The sequence below is a fragment of the Dromaius novaehollandiae genome, unplaced genomic scaffold (assembly GCF_036370855.1).
Source record: "Dromaius novaehollandiae isolate bDroNov1 unplaced genomic scaffold, bDroNov1.hap1 HAP1_SCAFFOLD_31, whole genome shotgun sequence".
Lineage (NCBI taxonomy): Eukaryota > Metazoa > Chordata > Aves > Casuariiformes > Dromaiidae > Dromaius > Dromaius novaehollandiae.
In genome coordinates, this window is record NW_026991289.1 from 4,886,666 (window position 1) to 4,910,448 (window position 23,783).

The window sequence follows — 23,783 nt, forward strand, 5'->3', positions numbered from 1 at the left end:
CCCCCCAGGGGACCCAGGCGTCCCGGACCCCCCCCCCAAGGTGCCCAGGGAACCCCCATCCCCTCCCCCCTCAGGGGGCCCAGGCATCCGGGCTCCCCTGCCCCCCCCCATCCCCCAGGGGACCCAGGCGTCCGGGCCCCCCCCCAGATGCCATGGGGATCCCTGTCTGTCCCCCCCAGGGACCCAGGCATCCAGGTGACCCCCGTCCCCCCCCCCAGGGGACCCAGGCGTCCCGGACCCCCCCCCCAAGGTGCCCAGGGAACCCCCATCCCCTCCCCCCTCAGGGGGCCCAGGCATCCGGGCTCCCCGCCCCCCCCATCCCCCAGGGGACCCAGGCGTCCGGGCCCCCCCCAGATGCCATGGGGATCCCTGTCTGTCCCCCCCAGGGACCCAGGCGTCCGGGACCCCCCCCCAGGGGACCCAGGCGTCCCAGACCCCCCCCCAAGGTGCCCAGGGAACCCCCATCCCCTCCCCCCCTCAGGGGGCCCAGGCATCCGGGCTTCCCTGCCCCCCCCATCCCCCAGGGGACCCAGGCGTCCGGGCCCCCCCCAGATGCCATGGGGATCCCTGTCTGTCCCCCCCAGGGACCCAGGCATCCAGGTGACCCCCCCCCCAGGGGACCCAGGCGTCCCGGACCCCCCCCAAGGTGCCCAGGGAACCCCCATCCCCTCCCCCCCTCAGGGGGCCCAGGCATCCGGGTGACCCCCACCCCTCCCCTCAGGGGACCCAGGCGTCCGGGGCCCCCCCCAAGGTGCCCCCCACCCCTCCCCCGCTCAGGGGACCCAGGCGTCCGAGCACCCCCTTCCCCCCCCCCGGCCGTTGCCTCAGGGCCGGCTCGGAGGCCTCCACCCCCCCCCGCGCCGCGAACTACAACTCCCAGCAGGCCGCGCGGCCGCCGCGCCCCCTCCCCCGCCCTTCCCGGCGTCCCGCGCGTGCGCATTGGGCGGGCGCTGAGGCGGCGGCGGCGGCGCGGGGAGGGGGCGGGCGCTGAGGCGGCGAAGCGCGCGCGCGTGCGCGGGGAGGGGGCGGGAGCTGCGGCGGCGGCGCGCGCGGATTGGGCGGGCGCTGAGGCGGCGGCGCGCGCTGATTGGGCGGGCGCTGAGGCAGCGGCGGCGGCGGCGCGGGCGCGTGGAGGGGGCGGGCGCGGGCGGGAAGATGGCGACGGAGCGGCCGGAGGGGGCCGCGGGCCCCGGCGCGGGGGAGCTGCCGCCGCCGCCGCCGCCCTACGCGGCCTGGGCCCCCGCCGAGCTGCAGGCCACGCTGGCCGACATCGGCGCCCCCGCGCAGGGTCCGCGGGGGGGGACGGGACCGGGGGGGGGACCGAGGCGGGGGGGGCGCTGGGGACCGGGACGGGGGGGGGGGGACAGGAATTGGGGGGTTATTTGGGGATGGGGGGGGTTGGGGACAGGCCCTGGGGGCTCTTTGGGGACAGGGAGGGGGGGTTGGGGACAGAGACGGGGGGGGCAGGGAAGGGGGTGTATTTGGGGACAGGCCCTGAGGGCCATTTGGGGACGAGGGGGGGGTCAGGTCCTTGGGGGGTTGGGGACAGGGACGGGGGGGTATTTGGGGACAGGTCCTTGGGGGGTTGGGGACAGGGATGTGGGGACAGGGATGGGGGGTATTTGGGGACAGGGACGGGGGGGATGGGGACAGGGACGGGGGGGTTGGGGACAGGGACGGGGGGTATTTGGGGACGGGGGGGGCTTGGGGACAGGCCCTGGGGGCTCTTTGGGGACAGGGATGGGGGGGTATTTGGGGACAGGGATGTGGGGACAGGGATGGGGGGTATTTGGGGACGGGGGGCTTGGAGACAGGCCCTGGGGGCTCTTTGGGGACAGGGATGGGGGGGTATTTGGGGACGGGGGGTCTTGGGGACAGGCCCTGGGGGCTCTTTGGGGACAGGGATGGGGGGGTATTTGGGGACAGGGATGTGGGGACAGGGATGGGGGGTATTTGGGGACGGGGGTCTTGGGGACAGGCCCTGGGGGCTCTTTGGGGACAGGGATGGGGGGGTATTTGGGGACAGGAGTGGGGGGAAGGTTAGGGACAGGCCCTGGGGGTTATTTGGGACGGGGGGGGGACAGGGATGGGGGGTATTTGGGGATGGGGGGGTTGGGGACAGGCCCTGGGGGCTATTTGGGGACAGGGAGGGGGGGTTGGGGACAGAGACGGGGGGGGCAGGGAAGGGGGTGTATTTGGGGACAGGCCCTGAGGGCCATTTGGGGACGGGGGGGGGGGCAGGTCCTTGGGGGGTTGGGGACAGGGACGGGGGGGTATTTGGGGACAGGGACGGGGGAGTATTTGGGGACAGGGATGGGGGGGTATTTGGGGGCTGGTCCTTGGGGGGTTGGGGACAGGGATGTGGGGACAGGGATGGGGGGTATTTGGGGACGGGGGGGCTTGTGGACAGGCCCTGGGGGCTCTTTGGGGACAGGGATGGGGGGGGTATTTGGGGACAGGAGTGGGGGGAAGGTTAGGGACAGGCCCTGGGGGTTATTTGGGACGGGGGGGGGGGACAGGGATGAGGGAGTATTTGGGGATGGGGGGTTGGGGACAGGGATGGGGGGGTGGGGACAGCGAGGGGGGGGCTAGGGACAAGTCCTGGGGGCTATTTGGGGACATGGAAGAGGGGGGAAGAGGAATGGGGGTATTTGGGGACAGGGATGGGGGGGGTTGGGGACCGGCCCTGGGGGCTATTTGGGGACAGGGGCGGGGGGGGGGAACAGGGACAGGGGCAGTATTTGGGGACGGGGGGGGGATTTGGGGATGGGGGGTGTTTGGGGACGGAGGTGGGGGGTTGGGGACAGGGGGGTTAGGGACAGGGGGCTATTTGGGGGGGGGATTTGGGGCAGGACGGGACAATTTGGGGGGGGGGGACAACTTTTGGGGGGGGGTGCTGACCCCCGGGTGCCCCCCAGGCAGCCGGGAGGAGCTCGTGGAGCGGCTGCAGACCTACACGCTGCAGGTGAGGCGCCTCGGCACCCATGGGTGGCCCCCCGGGCACCCTTGGGTGGGGGGCACCCCCCAAAATCCCCCCCCCAAACCCCCCTCTTGTGGGTGTCACCGTGTCCCAACACCCCCCACAGCAGGGTCCCCATGTCACCTTGGGGTGGGGGGGTCTCTCTGTCCCCCCCTGCTCTCAGGGTGGGGGGTCCCTCTGTGTCCCCCACCTCAGGGTGGGGGGGTCCCCAGATTGTCCCCCCCCCGTCACCATGTGTGTCCCCCCCCCCCCGCAGACAGGCATCGTGCTGAGCCGCCCAGTGCTGCGGCCGGAGGAGGGTGACAAGGGGGGGCAGCCGCCGCTGCCCGGGCAGGTAGGGTGCTCTGGGTGCCCCCCCAGGGGGGCTGGGGGTGCTGGGGGGGTGGGGAGGGCCCCAGGGTGCCCCCCCGGGTGCTATGGGGAGCAGGGAGGTCCCTGGGGTGCCCCCTGGGTGCTATGGGGGGTGGGGAGGGCCCCGCAGGGGCAGTGGGTGCTTTGGGGGGCAGGGAGGGCCCCGGGGTGCCTCTTTGGGGGTGGTGGGTGCTATGGGGGGCAGGGGGAGGGCCCTGGGGTGCCCCCCGGGTGCTATGTGGGGTGGGGAGGGCCCCGCGGGGGCAGTGGGTGCTTTGGGGGGCAGGGAGGGCCCCGGGGTGCCTCTTTGAGGGTGGTGGGTGCTATGGGGGGCAGGGAGGGCCCCAGGGTTCCCCCCTGGGGGGGCTGTGGGTGCTGCAGGAAGCGGGGAGGGCCCTGGGGTGCCCCCCTGGGTGGTATGGGGGGCCGGGAGACCTCAGGGTGCCCCTCTGGGTGCTCTGGGGAGCTGGGAGGACCTTGGGGTGCCCCATTGGGGGTGGTGGGTGCTGTGGGGGGTGGGGAGGACCTTGGGGTGCCCCATGGGGGTGATGGGTGCTATAGGGGCCAGCAAGGACCTCAGGGTGCCCCATCGGGGGTGGTGGGTGCTGTGGGGGGCTGGGAGGATCTCGGGGTGCCCCATGGGGGTGGTGGGTGCTATGGGGGGTGGGGAGGACCTGGGGGTGCCCCATCGGGGGTGGTGGGTGCTGTGGGGGGCCAGGAGGACCTGGGGGTGCCCCATGGGAGTGGTGGGTGCTATGGGGGGCTGGGAGGACCTCAGGGCGCCCCATGGAGTTCCGGGGAGCCCATGGGTGCCAAGCCAGCACCCTTGGGTGCCCCCCACCCTGACCCCCGGCACCCGCAGCTGCCCGGCCTGGCCCTGCAGCACCCGCCGGTGGCCATGGTGCCCCCCGGCATGGCCATGAGCTACCCGATGGGCGTGGGGGTGCCGCCGCCGCCCCCCCCGGGCCTGGGCCCCCCGCCCCTGCGGGTGCCCCCCGGCGAGGGGGGGCTGCGGGGCCCCCCCGGGGGGCACCCCGGGGTGCCGGCGGGCGAGCCGGGCCTCTCCGAGGACGAGCGGCTCAAGCTGGCGCAGCAGCAGGCCGCCCTGCTGCTGCAGCAGGAGGAGCGCGCCAAGCAGGTAGGGCACCCATGGGTGCTGCCCCCCCCCGCCTCGGGGGCACCCATGGCACACTCTCCGGGTGTGGGGCACCCGTGGGACCCCCCGCGAACAGCGTGGGCGTCAGGGGCATCCCCTCATCCCAGGTGGTCGCCCATTGGCACCTTCCTGGGTGCACGCGGCACCCACGGGCACGGGTGGGAGCTCGGGGTGGGCTGGGCACCCATTGGACACCCCCAGGCACCCGTGGGTCTTCTCCAGGGTGTGGTTGGGCACCCTTGGGTCTCTTGGAGCCTGATTGAGCACCCATGGGCTCCTTGGCAGGGTTGGAGACCCATTGGGCACCCATGGGCACCCATGGGTGCCCCCAGGACATGGGTGGGCAGCTGTTAGGCACCCATGGGTGCTCTTGGCATGGGCGGGCAGTCATTGGACACCCCTGGGCACCCATGGGTGCCCCTGGGACATGGGTGGGCACCCAAGGGTCACCTGGCATGGTTGGAGATCGCTTGGGCACCCCTGCGCACCCATGGGTGCTCCTGGCATGGGTGGGCACCCACTGGACACCGCTGAGCACCCGTGGGTGCCCCGAACCGTGACCAAGCACCCATAGGCCCCCCCTCAGCCACACCTGAGCACCCTTTATGCCCGGTGGCCCCCCCCAGCACTGCTGGCCCCCCCCAAGCCCTGACGTAGCACCCAAAGGTGGGGGGGGGCAGCAGGGGGTGGGTGCCCAGTGTCACCCTGCTGTCCCCCCCCCCGCAGGGCCAGCACCCGTTCGGGGACAAGGCAAAGGAGCAGGAGCTGCTGGAGCAGCAGAAGCGGGTACGGTCCCGCCGGGGGGGACACGGGGACGCGGGGGGGACATGGGGAGGCGTGGGGGACACGGGGTGACGCGGGGGGGACGCGTGGGGACAACGGTGACACCGGCGCCCCGCAGGCGGCGGTGCTGCTGGAGCAGGAGCGGCAGCAGGAGCTGGCCAAGATGGCGCCCGCCGTGGCCCGGCCCCCCCAGGAGCTGGCACCCTTGGGTGCCCGGCCCGCCATGGCGCCCCGAGGTGAGTGCCACCGTCCCCAAGGGGGACATGGGTGTCCCCATCTCCGTGGGGGTCCCTTGGGTGCCCCCAGGGATCCTGGGGTGTCCCCATGGGTGTCCCCATCCCTGTGGGGTTCCTTGGGTGTCCCCATCCCCATGGGAAGGTCCCTTGGGTGCCCCCAGGGGTCCCCATGGGTGTCCCCATCCCTGTGGGGGTCCCTTGGGTGGCCGCAGGGATCCTGGGGTGTCCCCATGGGTGTCCCCATCCCCATGGGGGTCCCTTGGGTGTCCCCAGGGTGTCCCCATGGGTGTCCCCATCCCTGTGGGGGTCCCTTGGGTGGCTGCAGGTGTCCCCATCCCCATGGGAGGATCCTTTGGGTGCCCCCGGGGATCCCAGGGTGGCGCCCTGGGTGTCCTCATGCCTGCAGGGGTCCCTTAGGTGTCCCCATGGGTGTCCCCATCCCCCTGGGGGTCCCTTGGGTGCCCCCAGGGATCTCAGGGTGTCCCCATGGGTGTCCCCATGGGTGTCCCCATGCCCGTGGGGGTCCCTCAGGTGCCCCCAGGTGTCCCCATCGCTATGGGAGGGTCCTTTGGGTGCCCCCAAGTGTCCCCATCCCCATGAGAGGGTCCCTTGGGTGCCCCCAGAGATCCCGGGGTGTCCCCATGGGTGTGCCCATCCCCATGGGGGTCCTTGGGTCCCCCCAGGTGTCCCCAGGGAGGTCCCTGGGTGTCCCCGTCCCTATGGGAGGGTCCCGTGGGTGCCCCCAAGTGTCCCCATTGGTGTCCCCATGCCCGTGGGGGTCCCTTGGGTGTCCGCCAGTGGCCCCTACCGTCACCCACCGTCTCCTCTCGCCCCGCAGGCAGCGCACCCATGGGTGCCCCCATGCCCGGCATGCCCATGGGCGCCCCCCGCCCCCGCGGGCCCCCCCCGCCCCCCGGCGAGGAGAGCCGAGAGGTGAGAGCTCGGGGGGAGGGGCACCCGGATGCCTGGGCCCTTTTGGGGGGGGAGGGGGGGCACCCGGATGCCTGGGTCCCCGTTGAGGGGGGGACAGAGGAGGCCACCACCTTTGGGTGGCACCTGGATGCCTGGGTCCCTGTTGGGGGGGGGATAGAGGAAGCCACCCACCCTTGGGTGGCACCCAGATGCTTGGGTCCCCATTGAGGAGGGATGGAGGAAGCCACCCACCCTTGGGTGCCACCTGGGTTCCCATCAAGGGGGGGTGGGACAGAGGAAGCCACCCACCCTTGGGTGGCACCTGGACACCTGGGTCCCCATTGTGGGGGGACCCACCCTTGGGTGGCACCCGGACGCCTGGGTCCCCATTGGGGGGGGACGGAGGAAGCCACCCACTCTTGGGTGCCACCCGGACGCCTGGGTCCCCCTTGAGGGGGGGACAGAGGAAGCCCTGCACCCTTGGGTGCCCCCCCGGACACCTGGGCTCCCCCCTCGCAGCCGGACGACTCCACCGTGGGCCCGAAGATCCCCCAGGCGCTGGAGAAGATCCTGCAGCTGAAGGAGATCCGCCAGGAAGAGCTCATCACTGTGCCCGGCCTCTCGGGTGAGCCCGGGGGGGCACCCTAGGGTGGGCGCCGGGCCCGGAGGGGGGGCACCCCGGGGTGCCCCCCGCCGCTCACCCACTCCCCCCCCCCCGCAGCCGACGACGAGATGGAGACGGACTCGCGGGCCTCGCTCAGCGTCTCGGCCTCCGAGGCCGAGGACGACGCGGCGCTCTCCAAAAAAGAGGTGAGGCCGCAGGCCGGGGCGGCCGCGTCTCAGCACCCTTGGGTGCCGGCACCCTCACGTCCCTCTTTTCCTCCCCGCCAGCGCAACCGCAAGCGCCGCAACCGCAAGAAGAAGAAGCGGGCGCGGGCGCCGCGCGACGGGGCCCCCCCGGCCGCCCGCGAGGCCCCGGCGAGCGCCGAGGCCGAGGTGGAGGTCGAGTACGTCACCGAGGAGCCCGAGATCTACGACCCCAACTTCGTCTTCTTCAAGAGGATCTTCGACGCCTTCAAGGTAGCTCGGGGGGGCGGGGGGGCGCGCCTGGGCCCCCCCTGCGGCGGGTGGGACCTCCTGGCACCCATCGCTTGTCCTCGCAGCTCACGGATGACGTGAAGAAGGACAAGGAGAAGGAGCCGGACAAGGCGGACAGGCAGGAGAACGCGGCCGCGCCCAAGAAGAAGGGCTTCGAGGACGGCCAGAAGGGCAGCGAGGACGACAGCTCGGAGGATGAGCAGGTGGGTTTCGGGTGCCCTGGCGGGACGGGGACGGGCGCCAGGGTGGGGACGGGCAGCGTTTGGGGCACCGGGGTGGAGATGGGGTGCAGGATGGGTGTTGTGGTGGTCACCTTGTGGACAACAGGCACCAGGATGGGAATCAAAGAGGGAACAGGCACCATTTTGGGTGGTCATGGTGGTTGTGGACCCCAAGATGGGCACTGTGGTGGGGATGGGAGCCAGAACGGGCGTCATGGTGGGAACAGGGACCATGGTGGTGACTTTGGTGGAGGTGGACACCAAGATGGCCATCGTGGGGACAGGGACCACGGTGGTGACAGTGGTGGAGGTGGACCCCAAGATGGCCGTCGTGGTGGGGATGGGAGCCAGAACGGGCATCGGGGTGGAGACAGGGACCACGGTGGTGACAGTGGTGGAGGTGGACACCAAGATGGCCATGGTGGTGGCAATGGAAGCCAGAACAGGTGTCGTGGTGGGGACAGGGACCATGGTGATGATTTTGGTGGAGATGGACACCAAGATGGGCACCATGGTGGGGATGGGAGCCAGAACGGGCATCGGGGTGGAGACAGGGACCACGGTGGTGACAGTGGTGGAGGTGGACCCCAAGATGGCCATGGTGGTGGGGATGGGAGCCAGAACAGGCGTCATGGTGGGGACAGGGACCATGGTGGTGACTTTGGTGGAGGTGGACACCAAGATGGCCATCGTGGTGGGAATGGGAGCCAGAACGGGCATCGTGGTGGGGACAGGGACCATGGTGGTGACTTTGGTGGAGGTGGACACCAAGATGGCCATCGTGGGGACAGGGACCACGGTGGTGATGGTGGAGTTGGACCCCAAGATGGGCACCATGGTGGGGATGGGAGCCAGAACGGGCATCGGGGTGGGGACAGGGACCACGGTGGTGACATTGGAGGAGGTGGACACCAAGATGGCCATGCTGGTGGGGATGGGGACTGGGATGGACACTGTGGTGGGAACAGGCACCAGGATGGGCATTGCGGTGGAGTCAGGAACCATGATGGCTGTCGTGGTGGAGTTGAGCACCATGGTGGGGATGGGCATCGTGGTGGGACCATGGTGAGGACAGGGATCATGGTGGGGATGAAGGACCATGGTGGGCATCGTGGTGGGAACGGGCACCAGGATGGGCATTGCGTTGGGTTGGGAAGCGTGATGGCCGTTGTGGTGGAGATGGGCACCGTGGTGGGAATGGGGACCGTGGTGGGAAGCGTGGGTGGGATGTGGACTGGGGTGGACGTCACGGTGGAGATGGGCACCAGGATGAACACCGTGGTGCAGACTGTGACAACAGTGGGCACCAGGGTGACAGGGAGCGGAGGGGACGCACTGAGGGGCTGGGGGTGGCACCCGCTGGCCCCCGTCCCTGACACCCCGGGGTGGCATTGGCAGGAGAAGAAGCCCGAGGTGCCCAAGCTGTCGAAGAAGAAGCTGCGGCGCATGAACCGCTTCACCGTGGCCGAGCTGAAGCAGGTGAGGGAATGCGGGGCCCTGTGCCCACCTCGGGGTGCCCGTGACACCCGTGTGCCCACCTGGGGACAGCTGTGACACCCTGGGGTGCCCTGTGCCCACCTCGAGGTGGATGTGACACCCGTGTGCCCACCTGGGGACAGCTGTGACACCCTGGGGTGCCCTGTGCCCACCTCGAGGTGGCTGTGACACCCGTGTGCCCACCTGGGGACAGCTGTGACACCCCAAGGTGCCCTGTGCCCACCTCGGGGTGCCCGTGACACCCGTGTGCCCACCTGGGGACAGCTGTGACACCCCAAGGTGCCCTGTGCCCACCTCAGGGTGGATGTGACACCCGTGTGCCCACCTGGGGACGGCTGTGACACCCTGGGGTGCCCTGTGCCCACCTCGAGGTGGATGTGACACCCGTGTGCCCACCTGGGGACAGCTGTGACACCCCAAGGTGCCCTGTGCCCACCTCGAGGTGGATGTGACACCCGTGTGCCCACCTGGGGACGGCTGTGACACCCCAAGGTGCCCTGTGCCCACCTCGAGGTGGATGTGACACCCGTGTGCCCACCTGGGGACAGCTGTGACACCCCAAGGTGCCCTGTGCCCACCTCGGGGTGGACGTGACACCCGTGTGCCCACCTGGGGACAGCTGTGACACCCCAAGGTGCCCTGTGCCCACCTCGAGGTGGATGTGACACCCATGTGCCCACCTGGGGACAGCTGTGACACCCCAAGGTGCCCTGTGCCCACCTCGAGTTGGACACAACACCCGTGTGCCCACCTGGGGACAGCTGTGACACCCCAGGGTGCCCTGTGCCCACCTCGGGGTGGATGTGACACCCGTGTGCCCACCTGGGGACAGCTGTGACACCCCAAGGTGCCCTGTGCCCACCTTGGGGTGCCCGTGACACCCGTGTGCCTACCTGGGGACAGCTGTGACACCCTGGGGTGCCCTGTGCCCACCTCGAGGTGGATGTGACACCCGTGTGCCCACCTGGGGACAGCTGTGACACCCCAAGGTGCCCTGTGCCCACCTCAGGGTGGACGTGACACTCGGGTGCCCACCTGGGGACAGCTGTGACACCCCAAGGTGCCCTGCGCCCACCTCAGGGTGGACGTGACACTCGGGTGCCCACCTGGGGACAGCTGTGACACCCTGAGGTGCCCTGCGCCCACCTCGAGTTGGACACGACACCCGTGTGCCCACCTGGGGACAGCTGTGACACCCTGAGGTGCACCGTGCCCACGTTGAGGTGGACACGACACCCGGGTGCCCCCCTGGGGACCCCTGGGCCACCCCAGGACGCCCCATACCCCACCTAGACGACATCGGGGTCCCCCACACCCACCCGGCGAGTCCCGGGGTGACCCCAAGGGTGACCCCAGCGCCCGCCTGTCCCCGGCAGCTGGTGGCCCGCCCCGATGTGGTGGAGATGCACGACGTGACGGCGCAGGACCCCAAGCTGCTGGTGCACCTCAAGGCCACCCGCAACTCGGTGCCCGTCCCCCGGCACTGGTGCTTCAAGCGCAAGTACCTGCAGGGCAAGAGGGGCATCGAGAAGCCGCCCTTCGAGCTGCCCGACTTCATCAAGCGCACCGGCATCCAGGAGATGCGCGAGGCCCTCCAGGAGAAGGTGCCCGCGGTGGCCGGGGACGGGGACGGGACCTGGGGACCTCTTGGAGGTGGTGGGGGCGTCCTGAGGGATCCTGGGGGCTCGTCTCCAGGGCGTTTGGGAGGTCCTGGGGGATCCTGGGGGCCTGTCTGATGTGTTCAAGATGTTCTGGGAGATCCTGGGTGCCCATCTAAGGTGTTGAGGATGTTCTAGGAGATCGTGGGGTCCCATCTAAGGTGTTGAGGATGTTCTGGGAGATTTTGGGTGCCCGTCCAGGGCATTTGGGAGGTCCTGGGTGATCCTGGGTGCCCAACTAAGGTGTTGAGGATGTTCTGGGAGACCTTGGGTGCCCACCTGGGGTGTTGATAGTGTCCTGAGGGATCCTGGATGCCCGTGCAGGGCGTTTGGGAGGTCCTGGGTGATCCTGGGTCCCCATCCAAGGTGTTCAGGATGTTCTGGGAGATCCTGGGTGCCCATCCAGGGCACTTGGGAGGTCCTTGGGGATCCTGGGTGCCCATCTAAGGTGTTCGGGATGTTCTGGGAGGTCCTGGGTGCCCAGCTAAGGTGTTGAGGATGTTCTGGGAGATCCTGGGTGCCCATCCAGGGCATTTGGGAGGTCCTGGGTGCCCATCTAAGGTGTTCAGGATGTTCTGGGAGATCTTGGTGCCCCTCCAGGGCATTTGGGAGGTCCTGGGTGATCCTGGGTGCCCATCTAAGGTGTTGAGAATGTTTTGGGAGGTTCTAGGTGCCCATCTAGAGTGGGGAGGATGTTCTGGGAGGTCCTGGGTGCCTGTCCAGGGTGTTTGGGAGGTCCTGGGAGGTCCTGGGTGCCCATCTAAGGTATTGAGGATGTTCTGGGAGACCTTGGGTGCCCAGCTGGGGTGTTGATAGTGTCCTGAGGGATCCTGGATGCCCGTGCAGGGCGTTTGGGAGGTCCTGGGTGATCCTGGGTGCCCAGCTGCAGTGTTCAGGGTGTTCTAGGAGATCCTGGATGCCCGTGCAGGGCGTTTGGGAGGTCCTGGGTGATCCTGGGTGCCCAGCTGCAGTGTTCAGGGTGTTCTAGGAGATCCTGGGTGCCCATCCAGGGTGTTTGGGAGGTCCTGGGTGATCCTGGGTCCCCATCCAAGGTGTTCGGGATGTTCTGGGAGGTCCTGGGTGCCCATCTAAGGTGTTGAGGATGTTCTGGGAGATCCTGGGTGCCCAGCTGGGGTGTTGATAGTGTCCTGGGGGATCCTGGGTGCCCGTCCAGGGCATTTGGGAGATCCTGGGTGATCCTGGGTGCCCATCCAAGGTGTTCAGGATGTTCTGGGAGATCCTGGGTGCCCATCCAGGGCACTTGGGAGGTCCTTGGGGATCCTGGGTGCCCATCTAAGGTGTTCGGGATGTTCTGGGAGGTCCTGGGTGCCCATCTAAGGTGTTCAGGATGTTCTGGGAGATCCTGGGTGCCCAGCTGGGGTGTTGATAGTGTCCTGGGGGATCCTGGGTGCCCGTCCAGGGCATTTGGGAGGTCCTGGGTGATCCTGGGTGCCCATCTAAGGTGTTGAGAATGTTTTGGGAGGTTCTAGGTGCCCATCTAGAGTGGGGAGGATGTTCTGGGAGGTCCTGGGTGCCTGTCCAGGGTGTTTGGGAGGTCCTGGGAGGTCCTGGGTGCCCATCTAGGGTGTTGAGGATGTTCTGGGAGACCTTGGGTGCCCACCTGGGGTGTTGATAGTGTCCTGAGGGATCCTGGATGACCGTGCAGGGCGTTTGGGAGGTCCTGGGTGATCCTGGGTGCCCAGCTGCAGTGTTCAGGGTGTTCTAGGAGATCCTGGGTGCCCATCCAGGGCGTTTGGGAGGTCCTGGGTGATCCTGGGTGCCCATCCAAGGTGTTCAGGATGTTCTGGGAGATCCTGGGTGCCCATCCAGGGCACTTGGGAGGTCCTGGGTGCCCATCTAAGGTGTTCAGGATGTTCTGGGAGATCTTGGTGCCCCTCCAGGGCATTTGGGAGGTCCTGGGTGATCCTGGGTGCCCATCTAAGGTGATGAGGATGTTCTGGGTTATCCTGGGTGCCCATCTAAGGTGTTGAGAATGTTTTGGGAGGTTCTAGGTGCCCATCTAGAGTGGGGAGGATGTTCTGGGAGGTCCTGGGTGCCTGTCCAGGGTGTTTGGGAGGTCCTGGGGGATCCTGGGGGCCCATCTAAGGTGTTGAGGATATTCTGGGAGGTCCTGGGTGCCCACCTGGGATGTTGATAGCACCCTGAGGGATCCTGGGTGCCCATCCAGGGCATTTGGGAGGTCCTGGGAGATCCTGGGTGCCCAGCTGCGGTGTTGAGGACATCCCTAGGTGCTCAGCTGGGTTGTTGAGGACATCCTTGGGTGCCGTGGGGGCGTTGGGGACATCCCCAGGTGCCCTGGGGACGTCCCGGCGGGCTCTGGGTGCCCCCCTGACGCCCGGCGCCCGCAGGAGGAGCAGAAGACCATGAAGTCCAAGATGCGGGAGAAGGTTCGGCCCAAGATGGGCAAAATCGACATCGACTACCAGAAGCTCCACGACGCCTTCTTCAAGTGGCAGACCAAGCCCAAGCTCACCATCCACGGCGACCTCTACTACGAGGTGGGTGCCACCAGCACCCATGGGTGCCCCCGGGGCCCGCCCGGGCCCTCGCTGCCTCCGGGTGCCCACAGCACCCACCCACCACCTCCGGGTGTCCATGGGGACCTCAACGGGGCTCTGTCACCTCCGGGTGCCCCCCAGCACCCACCCACCACCTCCGAGTGTCCCTGGGGACCTCAACGGGGCTCTGTCCCCTCCGGGTGCCCCCCAGCACCCACCCACCACCTCCGAGTGTCCCTGGGGACCTCAACGGGGCTCTGTCCCCTCCGGGTGCCCCCCAGCACCCACCCACCACCTCTGGGTGTTCCTGGGGACCTCAACAGGGCTCCGTCATCTTCGGGTGTCCACCAGCACCCACGCACCACCTCCGAGTGTCCCTGGGGACCTCAACAGGGCTCCGTCATCTTCGGGTGCCCCCCAGCACCCACCCACCACCTCCGGGTGTCCCTGGGGACCTCAACGGGGCTCTGTCACCTCCGGGTGCCCCCAGCACCCACCCACCACCTCCGAGTGTCCCTGGGGACCTCAACGGGGCTCTGTCCCCTCCGGGTGCCCCCCAGCACCCACGCACCACCTCCGAGTGTCCCTGGGGACCTCAACGGGGCTCCGTCATCTTCGGGTGCCCCCCAGCACCCACCCACCACCTCCGGGTGTCCCTGGGGACCTCAACGGGGCTCTGTCACCTCCGGGTGCCCCCAGCACCCACCCACCACCTCCGAGTGTCCCTGGGGACCTCAACGGGGCTCTGTCCCCTCCGGGTGCCCCCCAGCACCCACCCACCACCTCCGAGTGTCCCTGGGGACCTCAACGGGGCTCTGTCCCCTCCGGGTGCCCCCCAGCACCCACCCACCACCTCCGAGTGTCCCTGGGGACCTCAACGGGGCTCTGTCACCTCCGGGTGCCCCCCAGCACCCACCCACCACCTCCGAGTGTCCCTGGGGACCTCAGCGGGGCTCCGTCATCTTCGGGTGTCCTCCAGCACCCACCCACCACCTCCGAGTGTCCCTGGGGACCTCAACGGGGCTCTGTCACCTCCGGGTGCCCCCCAGCACCCACCCACCACCTCCGAGTGTCCCTGGGGACCTCAACGAGGCTCTGTCATCTTCGGGTGTCCTCCAGCACCCACCCACCACCTCCGAGTGTCCCTGGGGACCTCAGCGGGGCTCCGTCATCTTCGGGTGTCCTCCAGCACCCACCCACCACCTCCGAGTGTCCCTGGGGACCTCAACGGGGCTCTGTCCCCTCCGGTTCCCCCCCAGCACCCACCCACCACCTCCGAGTGTCCCTGGGGACCTCAACGGGGCTCTGTCACCTCCGGGTGCCCCCCAGCACCCACCCACCACCTCCAAGTGTCCCTGGGGACCTCAGCGGGGCTCCGTCATCTTCGGGTGTCCTCCAGCACCCACCCACCACCTCCGAGTGTCCCTGGGGACCTCAACGGGGCTCTGTCCCCTCCGGGTGCCCCCCAGCACCCACCCACCACCTCCGAGTGTCCCTGGGGACCTCAGTGGGTCTCTGTCACCTCCGGTTCCCCCCCAGCACCCACCCACCACCTCCGAGTGTCCCTGGGTACCTCAATGGGGCTCTGTCACCTCTGGGTGCCCCCTGGCACCCACCTTGGTGTGGGGTCCCCTTCTGGTCACCTCCCTGGTGACCTCAGGCTGGGTGGCCTCCTCCGTGTCCCCATGGCTCTGAAGAACCTCCCATGTCGCCCCGGTGGTGCCACCATGTCTGTCACGTCCTCCTGAGAGTGCCACCATGTCCCTCGTGCCCCCTGGTGGTGTCACCTTGTCCCTTGTGTCCCCCAGTGATGTCCCTATGTCCCCCCTGATGGTGCCACCATGCCCCCGATGATGCCACCTTGTCCCTTGTGTCCCCTGGCAATGTCCCTATGTCCCCCTGATGGTGCCACCATGTCCCTCATGCCCCCAATGATGCCACCCTGTCCCTTGTGTTCCCTGGTGGTGTCCCCATGCCCTCGCAATGGTGCCACCATGCCCCTCATGCCCCTGACGATGCCAGTTTGTCCCTTGTGTCCCCTGGTGATGTCCCTATGTCCCCTGTGGTGGTGCCACCATGTCCCTTGTACCCCAGATGATGCCACCCTGTCCCTTCTGTCCCCGGTGATGTCCCTATGTCCCTCCCTGATGGTGCCATGTCTCTCATGCCCCCGATGATGCCACCCTGTCCCTTGTGTCCCCTGGCAATGTCCCTATTTCCCCCCAATGGTGCCACCATGTCCCTCATGCCCCCCAACGATGCCATCTTGTCCCTTGTGTCCCCGGTGATGTCCCTATGTCCCTCCTGATGGTGCCACCATGTCCCTCATGCCCCCGATGGTGCCACCCTGTCCCTTGTGTCCCCATGATGTCCCTGTGTCCCCCTCGATGGTGGCACCATGTCCCTCATGCCCCTGACGATGACCCCCGTCCCCCAGCACTGTCCCCATGCCCCCTGATGATGCCACCTTGTCCCTTGTGTCCCCAGTGATGTTTCTATGCCCCCCCAATGGTGCCACCATGTCCGTTATGCCCCCGATGGTGCCACCCTGTCCCTTGTGTCCCCTGACGATGTCCCTATATCCACTCTGATGGTGCCACCATGTCCGTCATGCCCCCGATGGTGCCACCGTGTCCCTTGTGTCCCCTTGTGATGTCCCCATGTCCACTCTGATGGTGCCACCAGGTCCCTTGTGTCCCTGGCAATGTCTCTATGTCCACGCTGATGGTGTCACCATGGCCCTCATGCCCCTGATGATGCCAGTTTGTCCCTTGTGTCCCCAGGGATGTCCCTGTGTCCCCCCTGATGGTGCCACCAGGTCCCTTGTGTCCCCTGATGCCACCCTGTCCCTTGTGTCCCCTGGCGATGTCCCTATGTCCCCTGTGATGGTGCCACCATGTCCCTTGTGTCCCCTGGCAATGTCCCTGTGTCCCCCATGATGGTGCCACTTTGTCCCCCCACCGTGATGTCCCCGTCCCCTCGCGATGTCCCCCCGACGCTGTCCCCCCCCGCGCCAGGGGAAGGAGTTTGAGACGCGCCTCAAGGAGAAGAAGCCGGGCGACCTCTCGGACGAGCTGCGCATCGCCCTGGGCATGCCCGTGGGGCCGGTGAGCCGGGGGGCACCCATGGGTGCTGGGGGGCACCCATGGGTGCTGGGCACACCCACAAAGGGGGGGCAGCATGAAATGGGTGGGGGGGCACTGTGGGTGTGCTGGCGGGGGGGCACGGCGGGCGCCGGGGGGGGCGTCTCGGGGAGGCGGGGGGCACCCATGGGTGCTGGGGGGCACCCATGGGTGCTGGGCACACCCAGGAAGGGGGGGGCAGCATGAAATGGGTGGGGGGACACTGTGGGTGTGCTGGCAGGGGAGTACCGAGGGGCGCGGTGGGCACCGGGGGGGGGGTCTCGGCCAGGCGGGGGCACCCATGGGTGCTGGGGGGGCACCCATGGGTGCTGGCCACACCCACAAAGGGGGGGCAGCATGAAATGGGTGGGGGGACACTGTGGGTGTGCTGCCGGGGGGGCGTCTCGGGGAGGCGGGGGGCACCCATGGGTGCTGGGCACACCCAGGAAAGGGGGGGGGGGAGGATGAAATGGGTGGGGCACAGCCAGTGCTGGCGGGGGCATACTGAGGGGCGCCGGGGGGGGGGCGTCTCGGTGAGGCGGGGGGCACCCATGGGTGCCCTGCCTGACCCTGGGTGCCCCCCCCCCCCCGTAGAGCGCCCACAAGGTGCCCCCACCCTGGCTCATCGCCATGCAGCGCTACGGGCCCCCCCCCTCCTACCCCAACCTCAAGATCCCCGGCCTCAACTCCCCCATCCCCGAGGTGAGGCGGGGGGGGGTTTCAGGGTGCTGGGGGGTCCCATGGAGGGACCTTGGGGTGCTGGGGGTCCCACAGAGGGGCCTCAGGGTGCTGGGGGGTCCCACGGAGGGGATTCAGGGGGCCTCGGGGTGCTGGGTGGGTCCTGGGGAGGGAGTTCAGGGTGCTGGGGGGGCCTCAAGGTGCTGGGGGGGGTCCTGGGGAGGGGGTTCAGGGTGCTGGGGGCACCTCAGGGTGCTGCAGGGTCCCAGAGAAGGGGTCAGGCAGGGCCTTAGGGTGCTGGGGGGGCTCGGGGTGCTGGGGGGGCCCGAGAGGGTCACAGGGAGGGGGGAAGGGGTCCTGGGGGAGGTCCTTTGGGTGCTGGGGGGTGTCACAGTACTGGGTGGGGGGGGTCCTGGGGAGGAGTTTGGGGTCCTGGGGGGGTCCCTTGGGTGCTGGGGAGGGGGTCGCAGGGTTGTCGGGGGGCTCTCGGGGGCAGGGAGGTCAAGGGGGGGGGTCCCTTGGGTGCTGTTGGGTGACAAGGGGGAGAGAGGGTCTGGGGTGCCGGGTCGCAGTCCGGGGGGGCCCTTGGGTGCTGTTGGGTGACAAGGGAGGCGGGGGAGGACTTGGGGTGCCAGATCACGGTCTGGGGGGGCCCTTGGGTGCTGTTGGGTAACAAGGGAGGGGGAGGGAGGGTTCGGGGTGCCGGGTCGCGGTCCGGGGGGGCCCTGGGGTGCCCAGGGGGGGGCCAGGCACCCATGGGTGGCCCCGGGCGCAGGGCTGCTCCTTCGGGTACCACGCCGGGGGCTGGGGGAAGCCGCCCGTGGACGAGACCGGCAAGCCGCTCTACGGCGACGTCTTCGGCACCAACGCCGCCGAGTTCCAGGTACGCCGGCACCCGCGGGTGCTCCCGGCACCCATGGGACCCCCCCCGGGGCTCCCGGGCACCCGTGGGAACCCCCCGGCTCTTCTGGGCACCCTTGTCTCCCTCTTGGGCAACTTCATCTTTCTCCTGGCCACCTTTGTCTCCCTCATCTTCTCCCTGGGCACCTCCATCTACCTCATCTTCCTCCTGGGCACCTTCATCTGCCTTGTCTCCCTCCTGGGCACCTTCATCTTCCTCCTGGGCACCTTCATCTGCCTTGTCTCCCTCCTGGGCACCTTCATCTCCCTCCTGGGCACCTTCATCTTCCTCCTGGGCACCTTCATCTACCTCATTTTTCTCCTGGACACTTTCATCTCCCTTGTCTTCTTCCTGGGCACCTTCGTCTACCTCCTGGGCACCCTCAGGCACCTTCATCTCCCTCCTGGGCACCTTCGTCTCCCTTGTCTCCCTCCTGGGTGCCTTCCTCTTCCTCCTGGGCACCTCTTTCCCCTTCTGAGTCCTCCACCACCCTCATTTTCACCTTGGGCACCTCCATCTCCCTCCTGGGCACCCCGGGTACCTTCATCTCCTTTCCGGGCATCCTCATCCTCATCCCAGGCAGCTCCATCTCACTTTCGGGCACCCCTGGGTGCCTGTCTTCCTCCTGGGCACCTTCATCTTCCTCCTGGGCACCTGGTGCACCCTCATCTCCCTTCTGGGCACCTTCCTCTTCCTTCTGGGCACCTTCCTTTTCCTGCTGGACATCTCCATCTTTCTCGTGGCCACCCCAGGCATCTCCGTCTCCTTCCTGGGCATCTCCATCTTGCTTTTGGGCACCCCTGGGCCCCTTCATCTTCCTCCTGGGCACCCTCAGCCCTTCCATCTTGCTTTTGGACACCTTCGTCTTCCTCCTCGGCACCTTTGTCTACCTCATTTTTCTCCTGGGCACCTTCATCTCCCTCCTGGGCACCTTCATCTCCCTCGTCTCCCTCCTGGGCACCTTCATCTCCCTCGTCTCCCTCCTGGGCACCTTCATTTACCTCGTCTCCCTCCTGGGCACCTTCGTTTCCCTTGTCTTCCTTCTGGGCACCTTCATCTTCCTCCGGGGCACCTTCATCTTCCTCCGGGGCGCCTTCGTCTCCCTCATCTTCCTTTTGGGCACCTTCATGTCCCTTGTCGTCCTCCTGGGCACCTTCATCTTCTTCCTGGGCACCTCCATCTCCCTCGTTTTTCCCCTGGGCACCTTCATCTTCCTCCTGGGCACCTTCGTCTCCCTTGTCTGCCTCTTGGCCACCTTCATCTTCCTCCTGGGCATCTCCATCTACCTCACTTTTCTCCTGGGCACCTTCATCTCCCTCCTGAGCACCTTCGTTTCCCTTGTCTTCCTCCTGGGCACCTTCATCTCCCCCCTGGGCGCCTTCATCTCCCTCGTCTCCCCCCTGGGCGCCTTCGTCTCCCTCGTCTCCCTCCTGGGCGCCTTCGTCTTCCTCCTGGGCACCTTCGTCTCCCTTGTCTCCCTCATGGCCACCTTCATCTTCCTCCTGGGCACCTGCATCTACCTCACTTTTCTCCTGGGCACCTTCATCTCCCTCCTGAGCACCTTCGTCTCCCTTGTCTTCCTCCTGGGCACCTTCACCTCCCTCCTGAGCACCCCACGCGCCCTCGTCACCCCCCGGGCACCTCCGTGTCCCCCCCCGTCTCCCTCACGGTCACCTCTGTCCCACCGCAGACCAAGGCGGAGGAGGAGGAGATCGACCGGACGCCCTGGGGCGAGCTGGAGCCCTCGGACGAGGAGTCCTCGGAGGAGGAGGAGGAGGAGGAGAGCGACGAGGAGAAGCCCGACGAGACGGGCTTCATCACGCCGGCCGACAGGTGGGCGCGGGGACACGGCGCGGGGACGCGATGACGCGGTGACGCCCGGAGGCCCCGGCACCCGCTCACCGCCCGCCTGCCGTCCCCGCAGCGGCCTCATCACCCCCGGCGGCTTCTCCTCGGTGCCCGCCGGCATGGAGACCCCCGAGCTCATCGAGCTGAGGAAGAAGAAGATCGAGGAGGCCATGGATGGGTACAGGGGCCGTTGGGGGGCTTGTGGGGGGGACGGGAGGAGGTGGGTGCTGGAGGACACCTGGGGTGGGTGTTAGGGTGGGTTTTGGGGTGCCAGGAGGAGGTGGGTGCTGGAGGTCACACTAAGTTGGGTGCCGGGGTGGGTTTTGGGGTGCCAGGAGGAGGTGGGTGCTGGAGGACACCTGCATTGGGTGCTGGGGTGGGTTTTGGGGTGCCAGGAGGAGGTGGGTGCTGGAGGACACATGGGGTGGGTGCTAGGGTGGGTTTTGGGGTGCCAGGAGGAGGTGGGTGCTGGAGGACACCTGCATTGGGTGCTGGGGTGGGTTTTGGGGTGCCAGGAGGAGGTGGGTGCTGGAGGACACATGGGGTGGGTGCTAGGGTGGGTTTTGGGGTGCCAGGAGGAGGTGGGTGCTGGAGGTCACACTAGGTTGGGTGCCGGGGTGGCTTTTGGGGTGACAGGAGGGAGCGGGTGCTGGAGGACACGTAGTTTGGGTGCTGGGGTGGGTTTTGGGGTTGGTATGAGGAGGTGGGTGCTGGAGGACACCTGGGGTGGGTGCTAGGGTGGGTTTTGGGGTGTCAGGAGGGAACGGGTGCTGGAGCACACCTGGGGTGGGTGCCGGGGTGGGTTTTGGGGTGCCAGGAGGAGGTGGGTGCTGGAGGACACGTGGGGTGGGTGCTGGGTGGGTTTTGGGGTGCCAGGAGGAGGTGGGTGCTGGAGGACACCTGCATTGGGTGCTGGGGTGGGTTTTGGGGTGCCAGGAGGAGGTGGGTGCTGGAGGACACCTGGGGTGGGTGCTGGGGTGGGTTTTGGGGTGCCAGGAGGAGGTGGGTGCTGGAGGACACCTGGGGTGGGTGCTAGGGTGGGTTTTGGGGTGCCAGGAGGAGGTGGGTGCTGGAGGACACCTGGGGTGGGTGCTGGGGTGGGTTTTGGGGTGCCAGGAGGAGGTGGGTGCTGGAGGACACCTGGGGTGGGTGCTGGGGTGGGTTTTGGGGTGCCAGGAGGAGGTGGGTGCTGGAGGACACGTAGTTTGGGTGCTAGGGTGGGTTTTGGGGTTGGTATGAGGAGGTGGGTGCTGGAGGACACCTGGGATGGGTGCTGGGGTGGGTTTTGGGGTGCCAGGAGGAGGTGGGTGCTGGAGGACACCTGGGGTGGGTGCTGGGGTGGGTTTTGGGGTGCCAGGAGGAGGTGGGTGCTGGAGGTCACACTAGGTTGGGTGCTAGGGTGGCTTTTTGGGGTGACAGGAGGGAGCGGGTGGTGGAGGACACGTAGTTTGGGTGCTAGGGTGGGTTTTGGGGTTGGTATGAGGAGGTGGGTGCTGGAGGACACCTGGGGTGGGTGCTAGGGTGGGTTTTGGGGTGTCAGGAGGGAACGGGTGCTGGAGGACACCTGGGGTGGGTGCCGGGGTGGGTTTTGGGGTGCCAGGAGGAGGTGGGTGGTGGAGGACACGTGGGGTGGGTGCTGGGTGGGTTTTGGGGTGCCAGGAGGAGGTGGGTGCTGGAGGACACCTGGGGTGGGTGCTGGGGTGGGTTTTGGGGTGGCAGGAGGAGGTGGGTGCTGGAGGACACGTAGTTTGGGTGCTAGGGTGGGTTTTGGGGTGTCAGGAGGGAGCGGGTGCTGGAGGACACCTGGGATGGGTGCTAGGGTGGGTTTTGGGGTGGCAGGAGGAGGTGGGTGCTGGAGGACACGTAGTTTGGGTGCTAGGGTGGGTTTTGGGGTGCCAGGAGGGGGTGGGTGCTGGAGGTCACACTAGGTTGGGTGCTGGGGTGGCTTTTGGGGTGCCAGGAGGAGGTGGGTGCTGGAGGACACGTAATTTGGGTGCTGGGGTGGGTTTTGGGGTGTCAGGAGGAGGTGGGTGCTGGAGGACACCTGGGGTGGGTGCTAGGGTGGGTTTTGGGGTGTCAGGAGGGAACGGGTGCTGGAGGTCACACTAGGTTGGGTGCTAGGGTGGGTTTTGGGGTGCCAGGATGGGAGCGGGTGGTGGAGGACACCTGGGGTGGGTGCCGGGGTGGCTTTTGGGGTGCCAGGAGGAGGTGGGTGCTGGAGTACACGTAGTTTGGGTGCTAGGGTGGGTTTTGGGGTGCCAGGAGGAGGTGGGTGCTGGAGGACACCTGGGGTGGGTGCTGGGTGGGTTTTGGGGTGCCAGGAGGAGGTGGGTGCTGGAGGTCACACTAAGTTGGAGGTCACACTAAGTTGGGTGCTAAGGTGGGTTCTGGGGTGCCAGGAGGTGACAAGGTGGGCGCCGGGTGGCTCTGGGTGGCCCGGGGACAGGAGGTGGCTTTCGGGGCCGCTTTGGGGCCACGGGGTGGGCCACCCGCCGGGTGCCCGCCCCCCAGCTCCCCCCCCCGCCCCCCGCAGCAGCGAGACCCCCCAGCTCTTCACGGTGGTGCCCGAGAAGCGCACGGCCACCGTGGGCACCGCCATGATGGGCTCCACCCACATCTACGACATGTCGGCGGTGAGTGCCACCGCGCCGGCGGGGACCCGGGGGGGGGGGACACGGGCCACCCATGGGTGCTGACCGCCCCGTCCCCGCAGGTGATGGGCCGCAAGGGCCCGGTGACGGAGGCGCAGGGCGTGGAGGTGGCCCTGGCACCCGAGGAGCTGGAGCTGGACCCCACGGCCATGACGCAGAAGTACGAGGAGCACGTGCGCGAGCAGCAGGCCCAGGTGGAGAAGGAGGACTTCAGCGACATGGTGGCCGAGCACGCCGCCAAGCAGAAGGTGAGGTCACTTACGGTGTCACCGGGGTGGGGAGCGCCCATGATGACGTCAGGACGCCCGCGGTGACGCCCCGCTGGGGACACCGAAGGTGCCACCACCCGTTCCTCACCTTCTCGTCTCCCTCCACAGCAGAAGAAGCGCAAGGCCCAGCCCCAGGACGCCCGCGGCGGGGGCAAGAAGTACAAGGAGTTCAAGTTTTAGCTGTCCCCCCCGTGTCCCCGAGCCCGCGTCCCCGATGCCACCGTGTCCCCGACGCCCGTGGCATCTCCAACGCCGCGTTTTCCCCGATGCCGCCACCGTGGTGTCACCACCGTGGTGTCACCTCCCACCGTGGGTTTTTTTTTTGTAAATAAAGAGCCGGGGAGCCCCCGGCGTCACCCGGCTGGGCGCGTGGCTCCTGGTGGCCCCAGCGGTGGCCCTGGTGGCCCCGGGGGTGGGGGGGACCTGCTGGCCTGCCGGTGGCATCGCCCACACGGTGAGCCTCTCCTCGGTGGCCCTGTTGTGTCCCTCCTGCCCCGGAAGGTCCCACAGGGTCACTGTGGCCCCGGTGTCCCCTGTCCCTGGTTGCTCCATCCCTGGTGTTTCCTGTCCCTGGTGACCCCCTGCAGTGTCCCGTGTCCCTAGTGGCCCCTGTCCCTGGTGGCTCCCATCTCTGGTGGCCTCTGTCCCTGGTGGCCCCCCCAGTGTCTCCTGTCCCTGGTGTTTCCCCCCCCCATGTCCCGTGTCCCTGGTGGCCACCCCAGTGGCCCCTGTCCCCAATGTCCCCTGTCCCTGGTGGCCCCTGTCCCTGGTGGCCCCCTCTGCACAGTGCTGCTCTCCCCAGTGTCCCCCCCCCAGGTCTCTGCTCTCCCCCATGTCCCCAGTGTCCCCCCCACGGTGCTGCTGTGCCCCATGTCCCTGCTGTCCCCCATATCCCCGGTGTCC

At 68.1% G+C, this 23,783-nt stretch overlaps 1 protein-coding gene across 2 annotated transcripts; it reads left to right on the forward strand.

Moving 5' to 3' along the window:
- The first annotated feature begins 1,104 nt into the window (after positions 1-1,104).
- SF3B2 (splicing factor 3b subunit 2) lies at positions 1,105-23,241 on the forward strand. 2 transcript variants are annotated; one of them, XM_064503645.1, is made up of 22 exons: positions 1,105-1,288; positions 2,919-2,965; positions 3,237-3,314; positions 4,194-4,469; positions 5,214-5,273; positions 5,389-5,506; positions 6,345-6,439; positions 6,938-7,043; positions 7,140-7,228; positions 7,310-7,498; positions 7,582-7,719; positions 9,136-9,216; positions 10,611-10,838; positions 13,262-13,411; positions 16,429-16,518; positions 17,128-17,235; positions 17,987-18,094; positions 19,803-19,945; positions 20,037-20,138; positions 22,494-22,593; positions 22,674-22,859; positions 22,989-23,241. In XM_064503645.1, exons 1-22 carry the CDS (start codon positions 1,156-1,158, stop codon positions 23,058-23,060), a joined length of 2,697 nt encoding a protein of 898 aa, XP_064359715.1. In that variant the 5' UTR covers positions 1,105-1,155; the 3' UTR covers positions 23,061-23,241. The 2 variants fall into 2 exon arrangements, with proteins under 2 accessions (XP_064359715.1, XP_064359716.1); XM_064503646.1 differs by having other exon boundaries at positions 22,992-23,241.
- The last annotated feature ends 542 nt before the right edge of the window (positions 23,242-23,783 follow it).